The 16,450-nt window shown below is 34.6% G+C and overlaps 1 protein-coding gene across 2 annotated transcripts in view; it reads right to left on the bottom strand.

Moving 5' to 3' along the window:
• LOC123525617 (regulating synaptic membrane exocytosis protein 2-like) overlaps positions 1-16,450 on the bottom strand; it is a 141,014-nt gene continuing 124,564 nt past the window's right edge. For both annotated transcript variants that reach the window (XM_053539191.1, XM_053539190.1), the window contains exons 16-26: positions 15,972-16,065; positions 13,601-13,764; positions 13,033-13,244; positions 11,566-11,634; positions 11,217-11,312; positions 7,470-7,583; positions 6,737-6,818; positions 5,837-5,931; positions 5,166-5,279; positions 3,992-4,134; positions 1-3,110 (exon numbers count right to left, since the gene is read on the bottom strand). In XM_053539191.1, the coding sequence (XP_053395166.1) occupies positions 2,934-3,110; positions 3,992-4,134; positions 5,166-5,279; positions 5,837-5,931; positions 6,737-6,818; positions 7,470-7,583; positions 11,217-11,312; positions 11,566-11,634; positions 13,033-13,244; positions 13,601-13,764; positions 15,972-16,065 (1,360 nt within the window). In that variant the 3' untranslated portion in view covers positions 1-2,933. The remainder of the gene's footprint in view (positions 3,111-3,991; positions 4,135-5,165; positions 5,280-5,836; positions 5,932-6,736; positions 6,819-7,469; positions 7,584-11,216; positions 11,313-11,565; positions 11,635-13,032; positions 13,245-13,600; positions 13,765-15,971; positions 16,066-16,450) is intronic.

Below are 16,450 nucleotides of genomic sequence, written 5' to 3'. Positions count from 1 at the left end.
TTGTAAAAAGTATAATTCTACTGTTACTAAAATCTTTTGATTCACATTCTTTTAGAACTGTTAACAAGCATAAAGAGCGATTATCACAAAACACAAATATTAGCACATCATCAGAAACAATGCTGTCAGGCAACATATATGTAACCCTTCTAGAACTGTTGAACGATTGAGCAATACAAGATTGTCAAAAAGGCAAACTGAACAGAGGCCCGTTTAGCATAAGTTCATAAATACCATCATATGTTCTCTCTTAAATACAGACTTTTAAAATAAAGTCATTCCATTAGGTTTACCTTGTATTCTTTTAAGAAGATATCATTCAAATTTAGGACAAATCTATCTTATATTTGTTCCGCTCAGGTTCTAAGAATAGCCGAAAAGTCAAAAGGATTCTCCGTGAAACACCTTACTATGTCAAAAGTAGACTTTGTGATACAGGCCCCTGTATAATGATAATAACTGTTAAACAGTTCCGCTATGATTTATTTATTATCGTACAGTACTGTTTATTAATTTGTAAATTCTTTGTAGATCTCAAGACAAAATACACATTAGGGCACATAAACTTTTCATTGGTTTTAAAAAGGTCATTTTTATGAAAAAAAGTAAAATATTTAAAAAAAAAAAAAAGAAAATTAATTTATGTTGTCATGTGATAAATTACTCGCTGAATTGCTTCCCGGTAAACAGTCAAAACTATTGTTTCTCAGTGCTTGGCAAATCAGGCAATATTTTGGACTATTGACCGGCAAGTCATTCAGGAGGTGTACAATTTACCAAGAAAAGACAACCAATAAAGCTTGTGAAAGACTGTTGCTATCTTATTTTTTATTAATATACAGAAAATGATATGACAACATCAGGCAGTAATAAAGTGTATATAAGCTTATACAGTATATCATTACTGTGTGTACACAACACTTTATTGTTCTGTCTCATCACCTCAGCGTCAAAAGTTGTTAAATATATTGGCATAAATAAGTATTGAACATTTTTTCTTTTCATGAAGGTGATGAATCCATAATTGGCAATCAGCAATTTCCGTTAGTAAACAAATTATCCACATGATTTCCAGGCTGGTACAGAAAACTATGTGTTCATTTTAGCCGAAGAATACCGAAGTGAAATTCGGAAATTACGTAATTATGCGGTTATTGCCGATATTCATCATGGATCCACTTCCTTAATGTGACGATAGAATAATTAACACAACGATATCACTTGAACACAAAAATAACTTTATCAATACGTAATAAATTATGATAAAATAAATGGATTTTTTTATAAATTGGTACAGATTTTATACGAAGAATTGTAACTTGGGTTATACAGATATTATCTTCACAACAACATATTATTCTGAAGCTGATCCTTGTAAAGGAATAATTTGACTATTAAGTGTTCGAGTATAGTATTTATATGTTTTCATATTCATTTTTGAAGTTAAGAGTTAGTGACGAAATCAATGATTAATGGTGTAATAAGAAATGTGGAATTTAACATACAGGAATGTAACAGAAGTGTAAGAAATGGTACACTTAATAAGATGGTGGAATCAATCAAATCCCATTTTGTTAAAATAACTATTGTTTTGGGTTTGTTTGTAATAGTAAAATGATTGTCTCCACAACACATGATATTAAACAAAAATGCAAAACAGTTTAAAATCAAACTGCTGTCAAAATGGCTACCTACTGGCAATGTCACTGGGGCATTCTTCAGGTATTTAAGAATTGCTCTGGTTGAAACATACGTAAGTTTACGATGCACTAATACATTATTTGGACATAACTGATATCTCACTGATGTTGTAATGTCACTATTTCTGGCACTACGCAGGATAAATCCTTATAGTAGGATTCCCAAAGAATTAAGTATAACAGGTAAATTCCCAACAAGGCCCTTCTATCTGTCTGCCAATGATAAATTAGTTCTGAAGCCATGAATCATACCCGTATCGGCATGGTGACATCAGTAAATAATAACAAAGGCTTCCTGTATAGCGCGCACTACCACACAAAAGGTAACGCATTCATTTGACGAGTGTGTGTTGTTAACGCTAACAGTTATGCCAAATTTGATGGAAACATAAAGTATTTTTCTATCCAAATTCAAGAATCAAATACATTTTAGTAAGAGTTTTGTATCTACATGTATTGTTTTCGTGCGATACTGCCTTGTGTATTTTGCGCTAGGTATCCTCTTTTTAAAAATGAGTAGGAACTTTATCACTTCCTTAGTTTTGAGCACTTAGCGTTTAAAATGCTGCTGCGGTGCCTTGTTGTTTTTAAATTCTATAGCAAAATGACTTTGCATTTACTTGCTGTCACTGCGTTCTAAATGCACATATCATGTTGTCTAAATTTCATAAATACCGTTGCTACGTCTTTGTTTGTTTCGGATGCGGTGGCAACAAGACTTGCATTTACTTGCCGTTTCCACATTCTAAATCCACATATCCTGTTGTCTAAATTTGGAGCAAGAATGTTAATACTGTTGCAGTGTCTTTATTTCGAATCTGTAGCTACAAGACTTCAATTTACTTGTTTTCACTACTGCACATATCGCGTTGTGTAAATCTGGCGTCATATACATGTATACTGTTGTAATTTCTTTGGTTATTTCAAATCTTACAACAACAAGACTCTTCCATTTACTTGCACTTATCGAGTTATCTAGATTCAGTAATATACATGTTGTTGCAATACCATTGTTCATTTCAACCTTATGGCAAGAAATTTCCGGACTGGTTGCCGAGACTACGCTCTCAATACATAAACTGAATTGTGTCACCAAGATTCAGTATTACACATGCGGTGGTTGAAATGTCATTGTTCACTTCAACCTTAATGGCAAGAAAATTTCGACTTGTTTGCCAAAATTGCGCTTTTAATACACAGTCTGAGTTGTAGGTTATTGTCGTATATGCTCTGCTAATGAACAGGCCAAAAGTTGAGCGACTCTGTACTCCCAATTTCTGCAGCACCAAGGGGAAATAATTTATACCAGGCCATTGTATGCTGGCTGAGATCTAAGCTGTCCAGTTTGACCACTGCCTCCCCAAGGCACTGCTTTCTGTCAAATGTCTTTTGTTTTTCCCATACATTCACCTGTAGGTATATAAACATGGTCGAGTTATTAAGAATCAATTGTTATTGTTTTGTATGTTAAAGAATATGCAAAAGCAACTGTTTTGAACCGGGTCATAAGTGTGACACACCTTCTCAATATGGTTAATATGTGTGTCAAATTATTTTCAAATCAATTGATAAATTAGTTATGGACCAGTCAAGAAACACCTTGTCCTTGGAGCTAGTGGTCTTTGTCTTGTGCATGACACGTCGTCTCATTATGGTGAACATTAATTAATGCAAAGTTATTTCAAAATCTCTTTATGGAAGGCAGAGTTACATCCCGGACAAGAATTTACACGGACGCACGCACGGACGGACAGTGTGATTTTAACATGACCACCTTCGGAGGCATAAAAAAGTTCGTTTATTCGTATAATGTCATTATTTCATGTAGAAATCCTGTGTCCGAAATCATTTTATTATTATTATTATTATTACTATTATTATTATTATTATATTTAACCATATTCATATAGCACCCTTCTCATGATTAAAGCGTTTAAAGGTACTTTAAACTCATACATATATGTATAAACACACAACGGTAGTCGCTTAATGGCGTAAACTCATCCTCTAACAAGGCAGACACAGAGTGATCTTACCGAACAGACTAGCAAGACAAAGGCTAGTCTGACTATCAACAAGATAATCATATCTTTATTATCTTTAATCAGTTCTTTTATATATTCTGACCTGAACTTTCTTGGCTCTGATTATCTGCTTATGCTTTGAATATTTGAACCTCGGACCTCTGGATTTACACTCCAGCGCGTTCACACTAAACGCATAGACCACCCATATCAATGTCAGTGGGTTCTATGGAAACTTTATTCATACTATAAATGTAGATGGTATACCCTGATATAGCGCCCATGTATATTACAGGCTGAGTATCGGATGGTTTTCCTGAAAATTGGGTCAAAACTCATACGTATGGTCTGTGTTTTCTTCTTCTGTACTGTCTTTGCACCTTCAACCAGGTAAGTTTTCACATATGTATCTGTAAAACAAAATATACAAACTATTTTATTTTATATACTATTACATATGATATTTGTTTGGTTAGCCAACTTCCCATTCTCATTAGAAGTATTTCTATTATATACCTATATAAATTCTCTAAAAAATCCGGCTTGTATTCCACAAGTAAATATGGACAGGCAGAAAAAAGTCCGTATTGTACCTTTTAAATTCCGTATTGTACCTTCCGTATTGTATGCTGCCGGACTACTTTCATTGATATGCATGACCTGACACGGTTCTATAAACAGCGCACATAAAAACTTCACTTAGTTCCATTTTAATATCGATAAACATTGAAGATTTCGTTCAATAACAAAACAACAAACAAAAAGGTAGAGGTATATAATAAAAGGGTCATCATAACAGTAGCTAGATCTCGGATTTTGTATTCGGCTCTCGTAGATTTTGCAAGGTCGGATCACACTCGGCGCTTGCGCGCCTCGTGAGATCCGATCTGGCAAGAGTCCACTCGAGTCGAATACAGCATCCCAGATCGAGCTACCATCATAAAAACAGTAAAACTGAACATACGCAATTAGTGATATACTACGACTTTTTTCTTTTTCTTGTTTTTGATGGTGGCGGAAGATCCCAGGCGCCCATCATGGTACCGTTTCGGGCATGGGCGAGCATGTGGCTAGAACCAACGAGCTCATTTAAACCAACTATATGGCTTCTTTACAAGAAGAATTCTACACCCAGGTGAGGTTTTGAACCCACATAGGAGAGGAGTAAGTGATTCGATGTCAGCGATTGTAACCACTCGACCATGGAAGCGCTATAGTGATGTTTGTTTTAGTATTTTTTTTTGTGATGTGTGTTTTTTATGATACTAAAACTGATGCCAACAGTCTCTTGGTTAGCTTATAAAATGACTGAATGCGAACAGACACATTTCTTAATGAAATAAACAGTGTCAGTGTTTTTCTTTCCTTTAAATCCAGCTTATTTCTGAATAGGAAACAACATATACAGTCATAATAAATAATATAGAATTGCGCACAGTACCTGGCGGACTTGAGATTCCAGATTTCATCAAACCTTTTACCACGACAATATCAATCTCTAGCTGACCTTTGGAAACCATAAATCCCATCTTTATATCGCCACACACATTCGTCTCTACAATCATGATCAATAGACTATAAATAAAACGCCTTTCGAAATATCTTGTATTACAGACAATAAAAATTAAATAAATAAATAAAAAGCCAGACGTATGCCTACAGCATCAGTTCGAGATACTCGTCTACAACGTGCAAAACGACATTTTTAAAGAAATTACATATAGCAGAACTATGTTTTAATATAGCTACACTTGACGAAGAATAATTTGACCATTCTGTTATATATCATTTAGCGTCTGAAATGTCATTTGCGCCTGTATGACTCCGAATAGTATGTCAAAGTGATGTCCATATTACCCGGTTTTAATGAAAATGTGCATTCTTTCTGATATTAGAATTGAAATCAAAATATACGTACATGTTTAAATAGTTGTTATAGAAACTGAAAGTAAATGCCTTGTTCTAAAATAAACAGAAGAGCTTATGACAGACTATCAATCTGTATCACGCCCGATACTAATGCATCCATGGGTAAATATACTTGCAAGCCTCGTAAGAGATACTATAAATCACAAATATATATTCAAATGTCAGCAGTTAACGTTGTTATACCATATGAAGGTTTTGGAGCAGTCTGTCCCGGCCCGAGAAGGGAGGTAATGTCGTCTCCTTCAGGTGCTGGTCTGTCAGGATTGGGGCTCTTTGTCCTGGAACAAACCGATATATATTTGGTTTTAAAAATGATTTTTTTTTACATTATTATGTCTTACACGAGTGTCATCAAATATAACTGATGATTTGGCTTGGTCAATGGATTATAGCAATATATTACAAGACAAATTTTATTGAAACATCAACACTCTCCGATGTATGTTGGGATAGCCATATAGTCACTGTCAAAGAGATATACGGCTTGGAATAGGTTAAGTAGCCACCATATTCAACTGTAAAAAAAGTAAAACGATGACAGAATAGTTAAGAGAGTTTTGACATACGAAAGTGTAGAAGAGGTAAATATACATGGAAACGTTAACGGTAAAAGGGCTGCAATTCAGCTCTTTAATTAGATTGAGAAAGTTTGTTTGATAGAAATCAGTTAAGTAAAAGTGAAATTGATACTTTGAGACTGAGGTCGTATTTATATTAAGGTAGTGTACTGGTATTATGGCATTCGGCAGTTTCCGTGCAATTTCGTATTATCGTCTGCTGTTTCGGCTTTCTTCTGCCGAAAATGGAACTCATACCAGCAAAGTGCTGTTGGGCAATAACGCATATGTAGACATTTACACAGTCAATAAATCACCAGCAAATTGAAACTAAATTTTGGACTTCTTTCCACGTAAAATGAGCAATCGCTTCCTGTTATGTTTAAACAGACGTTATGATCTTGTGATATTGAGTAATAATATTTCAATGAAAGTTCGATCAAAACATTTACTAAAGTCATCAAAAATATATGTTATAGACACACCGGATGCATTGCAGGAAAAAATACACTTTTCGGATACTCACGAATCACGGTCATCGAAAAATGTGTTCCCGGAACTACTTGATATGTTTAACGGATGAGGAGGCGCCAGTAGGTCATATCTCTCTGAAACAAAAATATCTTTTTTTTTACCATTTTTAATATTATTCATTATAATGTGATACAAATACATTCCAAGTTTCTATTGCATATATCATGCATCTGCTGTAGTTTGAAATATAGCAATATTTACTTTTCCCTCTTTAATAAATCCCCCCATTAGCTTGCTTGTCTGTGTCCTTAATGTATAAAGCAGAATAATAGTTTTATCGTGTTTTATAATCAATCCCTACGACAGAACCATCAGTCTTTAACATTATTGTAAATCATCCGACATTTCCTTTAATGTCTTTGCATCAGATATAAATATTATATTCTAACCCCAGAGGAGTCATTAAAGGACAACGCAATACATTTTGAAATTAGGAAAATACCTACGTCTCTCAGATTTAGAAAAAAAATTGGAAATTATTGAGTTATAAGGATTAATAGTTTACAAAAAAAGTTCGTTTAGTCTAGACATATGAAATGTTCACTAAAACTTATGTTCGCTCTCTAATACTGTCGTATTTATAAATGAGTTGAAATACGTCAGTATAATCATGTACTTCGTTTCAAAGTGTTTGTTATCCTGTTCTACTAGTAGTATACTTTAAATAAAAACATTTTATTTACAAAAAGATGATCAAATAGACTGGGTTTTTATAAAGAAATTACTTGGGTCGCACTCGAACGAGCGCCTTGGTTGCTGCGGTGTAGAGCAAGGCTGTAGTAAGTTTGAATCTCGAACGTCCGTATCACTCTGACTTCGGACCATAGCAGCACCATGATCTGGTTTTGAAAAACATATTAATAAAAAACATTCTCTCGAACCGATATTGCAAAACAGATAAAAATTCGACTCTTCATTTAGAATTCAAGATTATTATCATAATCAGTGTCTAAAACACATTACTGCAAACGGTTCTTGTGAACTTATTAAATGTATTCTTAGTAATATTAAAATTCAAACAGCTGCTTCGAGAAAAAATATTCAAAATATTAAGTAAAACGTAAAATATGAAAAAAATACAAAATCAACAGAAATATCATATGTTTAACTCTAATCATGCTGGACACGATTGATTCTGCCTTTGCGACCAGTGTAGATCATGATCAGCCTGCACATCCGTGCAGTCTGATCATGGTCTGCACTGTTTGCCATTCAGTCAGTATCTTTTTGTTAAGCACCCCTTTTAACAGTTAATGATACTGTCTAAAATGAAAGATGGACAAGTTCATTATAGAAATTTAGCAGGGTAAGGGTTAAATGGACAATTGCATGGCTTTCACAATATAAGCACATACTTATGAAAATTGAGTCAATGTAGCTGTTGCTAAGGTTTCATATAAAATAAATAATGTTCTGTCATTTTCTTCAAACTGTTGAATATGATGTCGCACACTGCTTAATATACAGTTAAAACGAAGCAGTTGATTTCATATAACGTACACACCAAGAAATACACACATTAACAAGGAAATAGTTGGGAAATATATTTTAGTTTTGCGTGATTTGTTGGCAAATAAAACACGGTTTTGAGTTCAGATGCGTAGTAATCTAATAACGTAGGCCGAAGACACATCTGAACGAAAAAATGTGCTTTATTTGCCAACAAATCACGCTAAACTAAATATATATTTCCATTCTAACACGTTCGAATTACACCAGAAAGGGAATCCTTTTTTTAGGCGTAAATGGACGCATTACTTCCCTTGGCGCCAAAAGTAGGTCATTTTGCGAAACGTGACAATACACGGTAAAATCTTTCTCTATCTATAAAATAATGTCAGCTCCTCTTTCGAGTGTTACAGACATGGGGTGCGCGTCGACTTATTAGTTACGGTGAAAGAGTTATAAAAGACTGATGGGTTCAACATCAGCTAAGGTGAGAATAGACTAAAATAATGTTAGCACGGTAAGTGTGATTAGCAAGAACAAGCATTAAAAGATAAGATAAAAACATTGCCCTCTGGTCTAGTAATGGGTGGTTGCCACAGCCACCTTGAAAGCATCAAGGTCAGGAATGGTAACACTATATGGCAAGGCAGGTTATTCCACAATACAACTGAGTGTGGAAAGCACGAAAATTTGTGGTAATCAGAGGTGACCTGTACTTGTCTGAAACTATAGGGGTGCATCTGTCTAGAAAATCTAGATGGTACTTGAATGTAACTCGGGAGATTGATGGCGACAAGATGATATTCCTTTCTAAAAATATCTTAAAAGCGTTAGACTTATCATTTTATCATGTAGGAATAAACGGATCAACTAATAAAATAATTGGCCAAGAACACAGTGGCCGGCTTCTTCCTATAAATGCATTTATGGAGGCAGGTAGACCAGTTTTTCTCCGGTATAAACTTACTGAAAGTCAATTCTGAAGATTATATTCAAAAATCAATTATACTATATTACAGGACCACAGATTGACAAATTTGGCGACATAACATACCGTTACTTTTAAATAATAGCATCAGTTATCACAGTTTGCAATCTTACGTTTATCATATTCGGTGATTTCATGATTCTATTCTTTATTATGGTCTGATCCACTAATACGCAATTTAAAAATCCATAAAATATACACATAAGCACAAAGTGTACATGTCCACTCAACAAACTATTTTCACAGTCTGGACAATAATATTACATTCCTTTAAAAGTTCATATCACCGATACACAATATATATCATACACATAATTTAATAATCTAATTTATTTGATGCTGAAATGTCTTCGTCAATCGTCACACTCGTATTCCATAATACCATTGTGCCATATTCAAAAAGAACTACCTATACATTCAACTGCCTTACACCGGAAATATAGTTCGAGATATAAGCTCGATATCTGAATATAAGCTTAAAATCCGAATCTTTTTAAGCTCGAAATCCAAAAATAAGCTTGAAAGCAGAAGAAGAAATCCAAAGCGGTTGCATTATTTGCTGCAAAAGTTGCATCGCTCACCTGACCGAATTTTGACCTCAGACTTCCCATTTCTAAACTTGACCTAAATCATATAATTACAAACATACTGATAAAGTTTCAGGGAGGTCAAGTCTGGAGTGTTACATGATTTTGCTATGATTTGTACTTAGCGACCTAGTTTTTACCACCATAGTGATGAATCAGTTTCAAATCGGGTCCAGATTTCATAAGGACAAACCTTCGGACCAAGTTTCATGAAGATCAGATATAATAAGTGACCTCTGGAGAGTTCATTTAAAAAGAAAAAGGATTCCCTAAGATTTAACCTAGTTTGGTCTTTATCAAACAAGTTCATAAAATGTGTTGCTGAAACCCTCACATTCTTAAAGAGGTAATTCCTTATATCATTGTACATATTGCATTCAAAGAGGACACGAGTTTCAATCTTAATGACACTGTTATCGCTAGCAATACAAAACGGACACGTACATCTATCAACAGACAAACTTTCATACCTTCCTGTCCCAATACACAGTGGTGCTTCGCTACCACCTCTAAATTTACACAAAGTTATTTTGTACCATTTTGTTACAAGTATATTAAAATAGTTTTCAACACTATAATCCTGTTTAAATGTACAACAGATACGATGCATAACATTTGTCTGATTTTTTAGATAATCTCTAAACTTAGCAACTCCAATATGTTTCAACAACAGCTAGCTATATATCAGTTTCATCAACATTTTCCCCCACAAGAATTTTTTTTGGTGATTTCTTTCTAAATATAAGACAATGCCAATCACATTTTGCGTCATTCTGTTGAACACAAAGGACACAATAGATAAATCAGAATAAGTTGTCATCATAGAATAAAATACATACATTATCCTCAATTGTAAAGGTTTTGAATATACACATGTGCAACAATGTCAGTTTTGAACAAATTAAACAATATTGGTGTTAATACCCAACTCTGTCTTAATCCACACTTCAGGTCAAAGCAGTCGCTTTTGTAAGAATCAACACGACGAAACAGACTTATATCAAATATACTTGTATACATTGTCTAAACTAAATCACACTGGTGTATAATGCTTTAACAGGTGTAACATAATGTATTTCCTGATATTCTTTTGTAAGAATCAACACGACGAAACAGATTTATATCAAATATACTTGTATACATTGTCTAAACTAAATCACACTGGTGTATAATGCTTTAACAGGTGTAACATAATGTATTACCTGATATTCTTTTGTAAGAATCAACACGGCGAAACAGACTTATATCAAATATACTTGTATACATTGTCTAAATTAAATCACACTGGTGTATAATGCTTTAACAGGTGTAACATAATGTATTACCTGATATTCTTTTGTAAGAATCAACACGGCGAAACAGACTTATATCAAATATACTTGTATACACTGTCTAAATTAAATCACACTGGTGTATAATGCTTTAACATTTGTTACAAGATGTATTACCTGATTCTCTTTTAAGTGAAGCTAAGGTTGATGACAACCTTGCAACAACCCCGATCTTCCTTCTCACTAGTGACGTCAAACTGCTAGTCATCTTAACTGTAAAACAAGGTATTTTTTGTTGTAAAAAGCTAGTCAGAGGGCCGCTTATTATGCTAATTAATGTTCGTCATAACTGAGACTGAAAGATATACGAAATATAAATACTGTTACACTATCAAACAGTTACGCAAAAAGGAAACAACTGTCATTGAGAAAAATTCTCTTTGGGTTAATATAGAATGCCCCATAGTAAGAGTATACAACATAATACACAATATGTGCGGGGACAAATTATATTAAGACTACTTACACTCTGTACTGGTAGGGGAGTGAAGAGGCGACGAATGTGCGGATGATGAAAACTCGGGCCTTTCCCGACCTAGGAAACAAGAAAATTTTGATTATCATCAGTTAACCATTGTACTATTTCGTCGCCTTAGTTTTACAGCGCACAAAGTGCCACGATATTTGAAAATATTTAGTGATTTTTGTACCACCGAATTCGTCTATCTTTTGGAATCCATGAAATTAAGGAAATTAAGGTAACAAGCCCAGCCAAAGACTATTCAGTCACATCTTGCTTTATCTCCAAAATGAACAGCATGTTTCGCTTTTACGCTGCGGCATGTCCTGGAGTTAGCACAGTATTGTGGTAAACTGATATGAGCCGTGCCATGGGAAAACCAACATAGTGGCTTTGCGACCAGCATGGATCCAGACCAGCCTGCGCACCCGCACAGTCTGCTCAGGATCCATGCTGTTCGCTAACAGTTTCTCCAATTCCAATAGGCTTTAAAAGCGAACAGGATGCGCAGGCTGGTCTGGATCCATGCTGGTCGCAAAGCCACTATGTTGGTTTTCCCATGGCACGGCTCATATAATTTCCTATAAACTGGGCTAACTGCTTTTTGTTTCGTCACATAATAAGTTAACTACTTTTAATTTAAACATTAAAGTAAGCTATTCCAAAAATATTTCACTGAACAAGTGTGAAACAGTGCACTTTAATAGTGAAAATATCCTAGTTTTTCACATTTTGGAGCCATTTCATAGATAAAAAAATCAACTGCAGAAACACTTTCAAATAAAACTGCCAAATATTTCAAATATCAAGAAAGAATTCTTAGCACCTGCAACCTTATCTTTTTTAATTTTTTCAAAAAAGGTAAGACCGAAATAATTGATGTTGACACGCTGAGGCAGTTATTTCTCGTAATGGAAAGAAAAGAAACGGCTCACTGTACGAATAAGGCGACTGCTTGTCACAATTCCCATATCTTTGTTCACCGATATATGTTACACTTAATATAATTCAATATTCATAGATGATATTATTTTACTTCGCTTAATCGTACTACATCAAGCAGGATGATCTTTGAGACATTTAAAGTTTACCTTTTCCTTGGATATATTGCACGTCAGACCTTAGGCAAATAGTTTTTACTACCGACCGGCAAGCCATTGAAAACGTTCTTTATTACATGACATCATAAATACTTTTCTATATTTTTTTTGTTTCAAGTATTGACTTTAGCTCAGAAACTATTAACCGCTCAATAGCACAAACTATGGTTCGGCGTTTATATAGGGAGTCATGCAATAATAAAGCGTATTTCTTTGTCTCTAAGGTACTATATGATAACCAGACTACATATAGCATACGACAGTCAATGATCACGGACCGTTATGAAGCAAAATCCTAAAAATCAATCCCTAAATGTCAAAATCTAATAAAATGGCCAAAACATGATATGTATTTGTGTATCGTAATACATACACGGGCTTCGCTTCCCCTGCACTAGCAATTCCTTTATTTTTTCATTTGCCGGAGTGAGAGACAATTTCCGGATGTTTGTTTCTTTTGTCGCTACTGATACTGATGATCTGGGAGATGGTTCCCGGCTTGGGTCCCGGCTTGGATAGAAGCTGGATGTGTCAACAGAAGTTGCGGGACTTACAGCGGAGTCCGATAATGAAAATGATTTCTTCCTGTAATTTGAAAGTAACACTTTAGAAATATAAGATTATATAAGCAATAAAATCTAAATGGTCATTTAGAATGTCCTGTCAGTTCAAACCTTTGACACAGTTTTTATTTCTAGAAAAATGTTTTGAGCAGAGGGCCATGTAATGAAATCTGTCTACCTTTAGTTTATATAAATTTCATTTTTACTAAAACTGAATTCTAAAATTTTAAGAAATTTCAGTTTCTGATAAGCGTTTTAATGAAAATTATACAGAATTATTTGACATTCAGTGTCGTCTGGATGAGTTCCATATTAAAGCCAATATAAATAAATTGAATACCATTGAGAAATGTCTGATTGACTATAAATCAAGTTCACCTGTAAGGCAAAGGGGAGGAATTCTCATCGTGGTCTTCTAAATGGTAGCAGTTAACAGAGTTGTCTATCTTGGCCTCTCCAAGATCTAGCAGTACCTCACCAAGAAATTCGTCCTCTGGATCGCGATAATTCCATACGGTGACTTCTATCGACAGAGACGTTATCTAGAGTGAAGAAGACAACAACTTGAAAAAAAGATGCATTCATGAATCGACGACTAAATTTTATTAAGGCTTTAAGACTGTCCCTATGGCAGTATAAAATAGAGTAATCTCTCTTAAACAGGAAAAAACAGGTTTGTAAAACTTCTTTACATTTTTCACTAGCCAAAGACAGGTATAGGTCGATACCCTGGACATTAAAGTACATTATTTTAAAATCATTTTGATTTCTACCAACCACATTGACGATAGGAAGATGAGTTGCGTGCATTGTACTCTGCAATGTTGTAATAGGTACTTGCGCCAAGTTGAAAAAAAATCAGAATAGGCGTAACAAAGGACCAGACAAACAGGTTTCCGTGTACGCACAGATGGGCAGACGGACGAACAGAAATATTGGTTATAGTGGTGTATCCGCCAAAAGACGGGACACTCATTATCATGTTATATTTGTGTTCACAAAATTTAATTAGTTAATTATAAAGAATGAATATGAAATTGAAATCATACACACTGTAATCATACAAACAGTATGAAACCTATATTCGACATAAATCTAAATCCTACATTTAATAGGAAACCTATTTCAGGCATAAATTTAAAGCTTACATTCAGTAGGAAACCTATTTCAGGCATAAATTTGGCGTATTTAGTTAGGGCTGAAATAGTGGGTGAGAGAAGTTTTTCATCACGTTGATCAAGGCTGACACACATAATCTATACTAGTACCATAATTAATTGTTTCCTAATGTATCTTGACAAATTTGCATTCACAAGAACACATGTACAGGCATAACTACTAATATATTAACTTATACAATTGGTTTCCGAGCTGTTAATTTATTATATATTTGGAAACAAATAACATAAAATCAGACTAACGTCAAAGACCATTAGAAAATTATTGTCAAAAAGTATGCAATTATGGTATCAATTAGCAGCTTATACCACGGCAAATGACGACATTTCAACAACTTTTAGTAATGTTGTGAATGGTTATAAAAATGCTCATTATCTCTCATAATAGTAAAAACTATTCTTGTCTAAAAGTGTGGAATACATGCGTATACACCACTCATGACCTTTTAGCACCTAGTAGAATACATATGTCCTCACGACCTAGCTGTTGCCGGTAAAATATTAACGGTTAATATATGTCAGTAATATGTACTTTTACGTGTGTATGTACTTACATTTTTACCACCAATTCCTTACTAAAATTCTAACAACCAGTAAGAGCTACCGGCAATTTCCCCGGAATTACGCAGACATTTACTTTTATTAGTAATTCTGAAATCTACCGACTTCAATGTAATTTACGCTAACATTATTGTCCAAGAAATATAAGATCGTAACAGTCACTTGCGACCTTTCATGGTCTGTACATTTTAGACAGGTGCATTGAACAGTCCATAACGCGAACAAAAATTATAATTTTGCAACCCTGTTTATTGAACCAAGTTAATGATATAAGATTGCATCTTATTTTTTTAATATATGAGCCGTGCCATGAGAAAACCAACATAGTGGGTATGCGACCAGCAAGGATCCAGACCAGCCTGCGCATCCGCGCAGTCTGGTCAGGCTCCATGCTGTTCGCTTTTAAAGCCTATTGGAATTGAAGAAACTGTTAGCGAACAGCATGGATCCTGACCAGACTGCGCGGATGCGCGGATGCGCAGGCTGGTCTGGATCCATGCTGGTCGCACACCCACTATGTTGGTTTTCTCATGGCACGGCTCATATTGTTTTGGTCAGTTACAGAAATATCGACTGAAGCTTGAATTCGTCCCTATCACTTACAAATTTCTATGCCTGCATAATATGTGACTTCGGACACAATAATATGACTTTTCGTCTTAGATGATTGTAAAACGGCATAAATGATTTTAGTTCAATAAATATACGACAGTCAGTTCTGTCAGTACTTAAATGTTTCAACTATGAGGTGTTGATATGGATAGAAATAGATTCTGTAAGAATTAAACATGTTCAACAAAACATACATTTTTTCAGTTTTCATAAAATTTCTCCTTTTACTTGAGACCTTTTATTTCTTTGACATCGACATGGCCTGTCGCAAATAAAAACAACAGAGAATGCCGAAATACGAAATTTGTCGATTGTCAACAACCCTTTTTAAAAGGTTGAAATGCCTCCACCACATAATTATGACTCTATCAAATACCACATACAATGTCGATTCTTACCTCAGATTGTTCAATATTTGCAAAGACGAATGTTTCATTCCAGTTAGGATCTTTGGTATTAAGTTTAATGTCGCTTTCTTTGGCTTCGTGTGCGCTAAATAACATAAAGATATAGTGAAACAATGTGTCATAAAACTGTGCCCTAAAACAACTTATAAACAACTTGTACAATTACAAATTAGATAAATTACATAAAACTCTAAATAACCTGCGTTGCTGTAGATAGACAAAATACACAATACACAAGTATCGTTGCTTAGTCCTATCTTTATATATTTAAAGTATTATGCATGTTTTATTTGCATTCTGTGCAATCTCGAATCACGGTTGGTGTGTGGGCGGCCGAGTGGGAGTGAGGTTGGAGACGGTTATTCGTCTGCAGCCAGAAGCGCACTAGAGGTGTTGTGGTTCTATCGCTGTCGTGAAGCATTGTAACGTTGGAGTATACAAAATTATTGTCAACAGCATTATAAATGTTT

The sequence above is a fragment of the Mercenaria mercenaria genome, chromosome 3 (assembly GCF_021730395.1).
Source record: "Mercenaria mercenaria strain notata chromosome 3, MADL_Memer_1, whole genome shotgun sequence".
NCBI lineage: Eukaryota > Metazoa > Mollusca > Bivalvia > Venerida > Veneridae > Mercenaria > Mercenaria mercenaria.
Note: the sequence above shows the minus strand (reverse complement) of the source record. Positions and strands in the feature narration are given on the sequence as shown.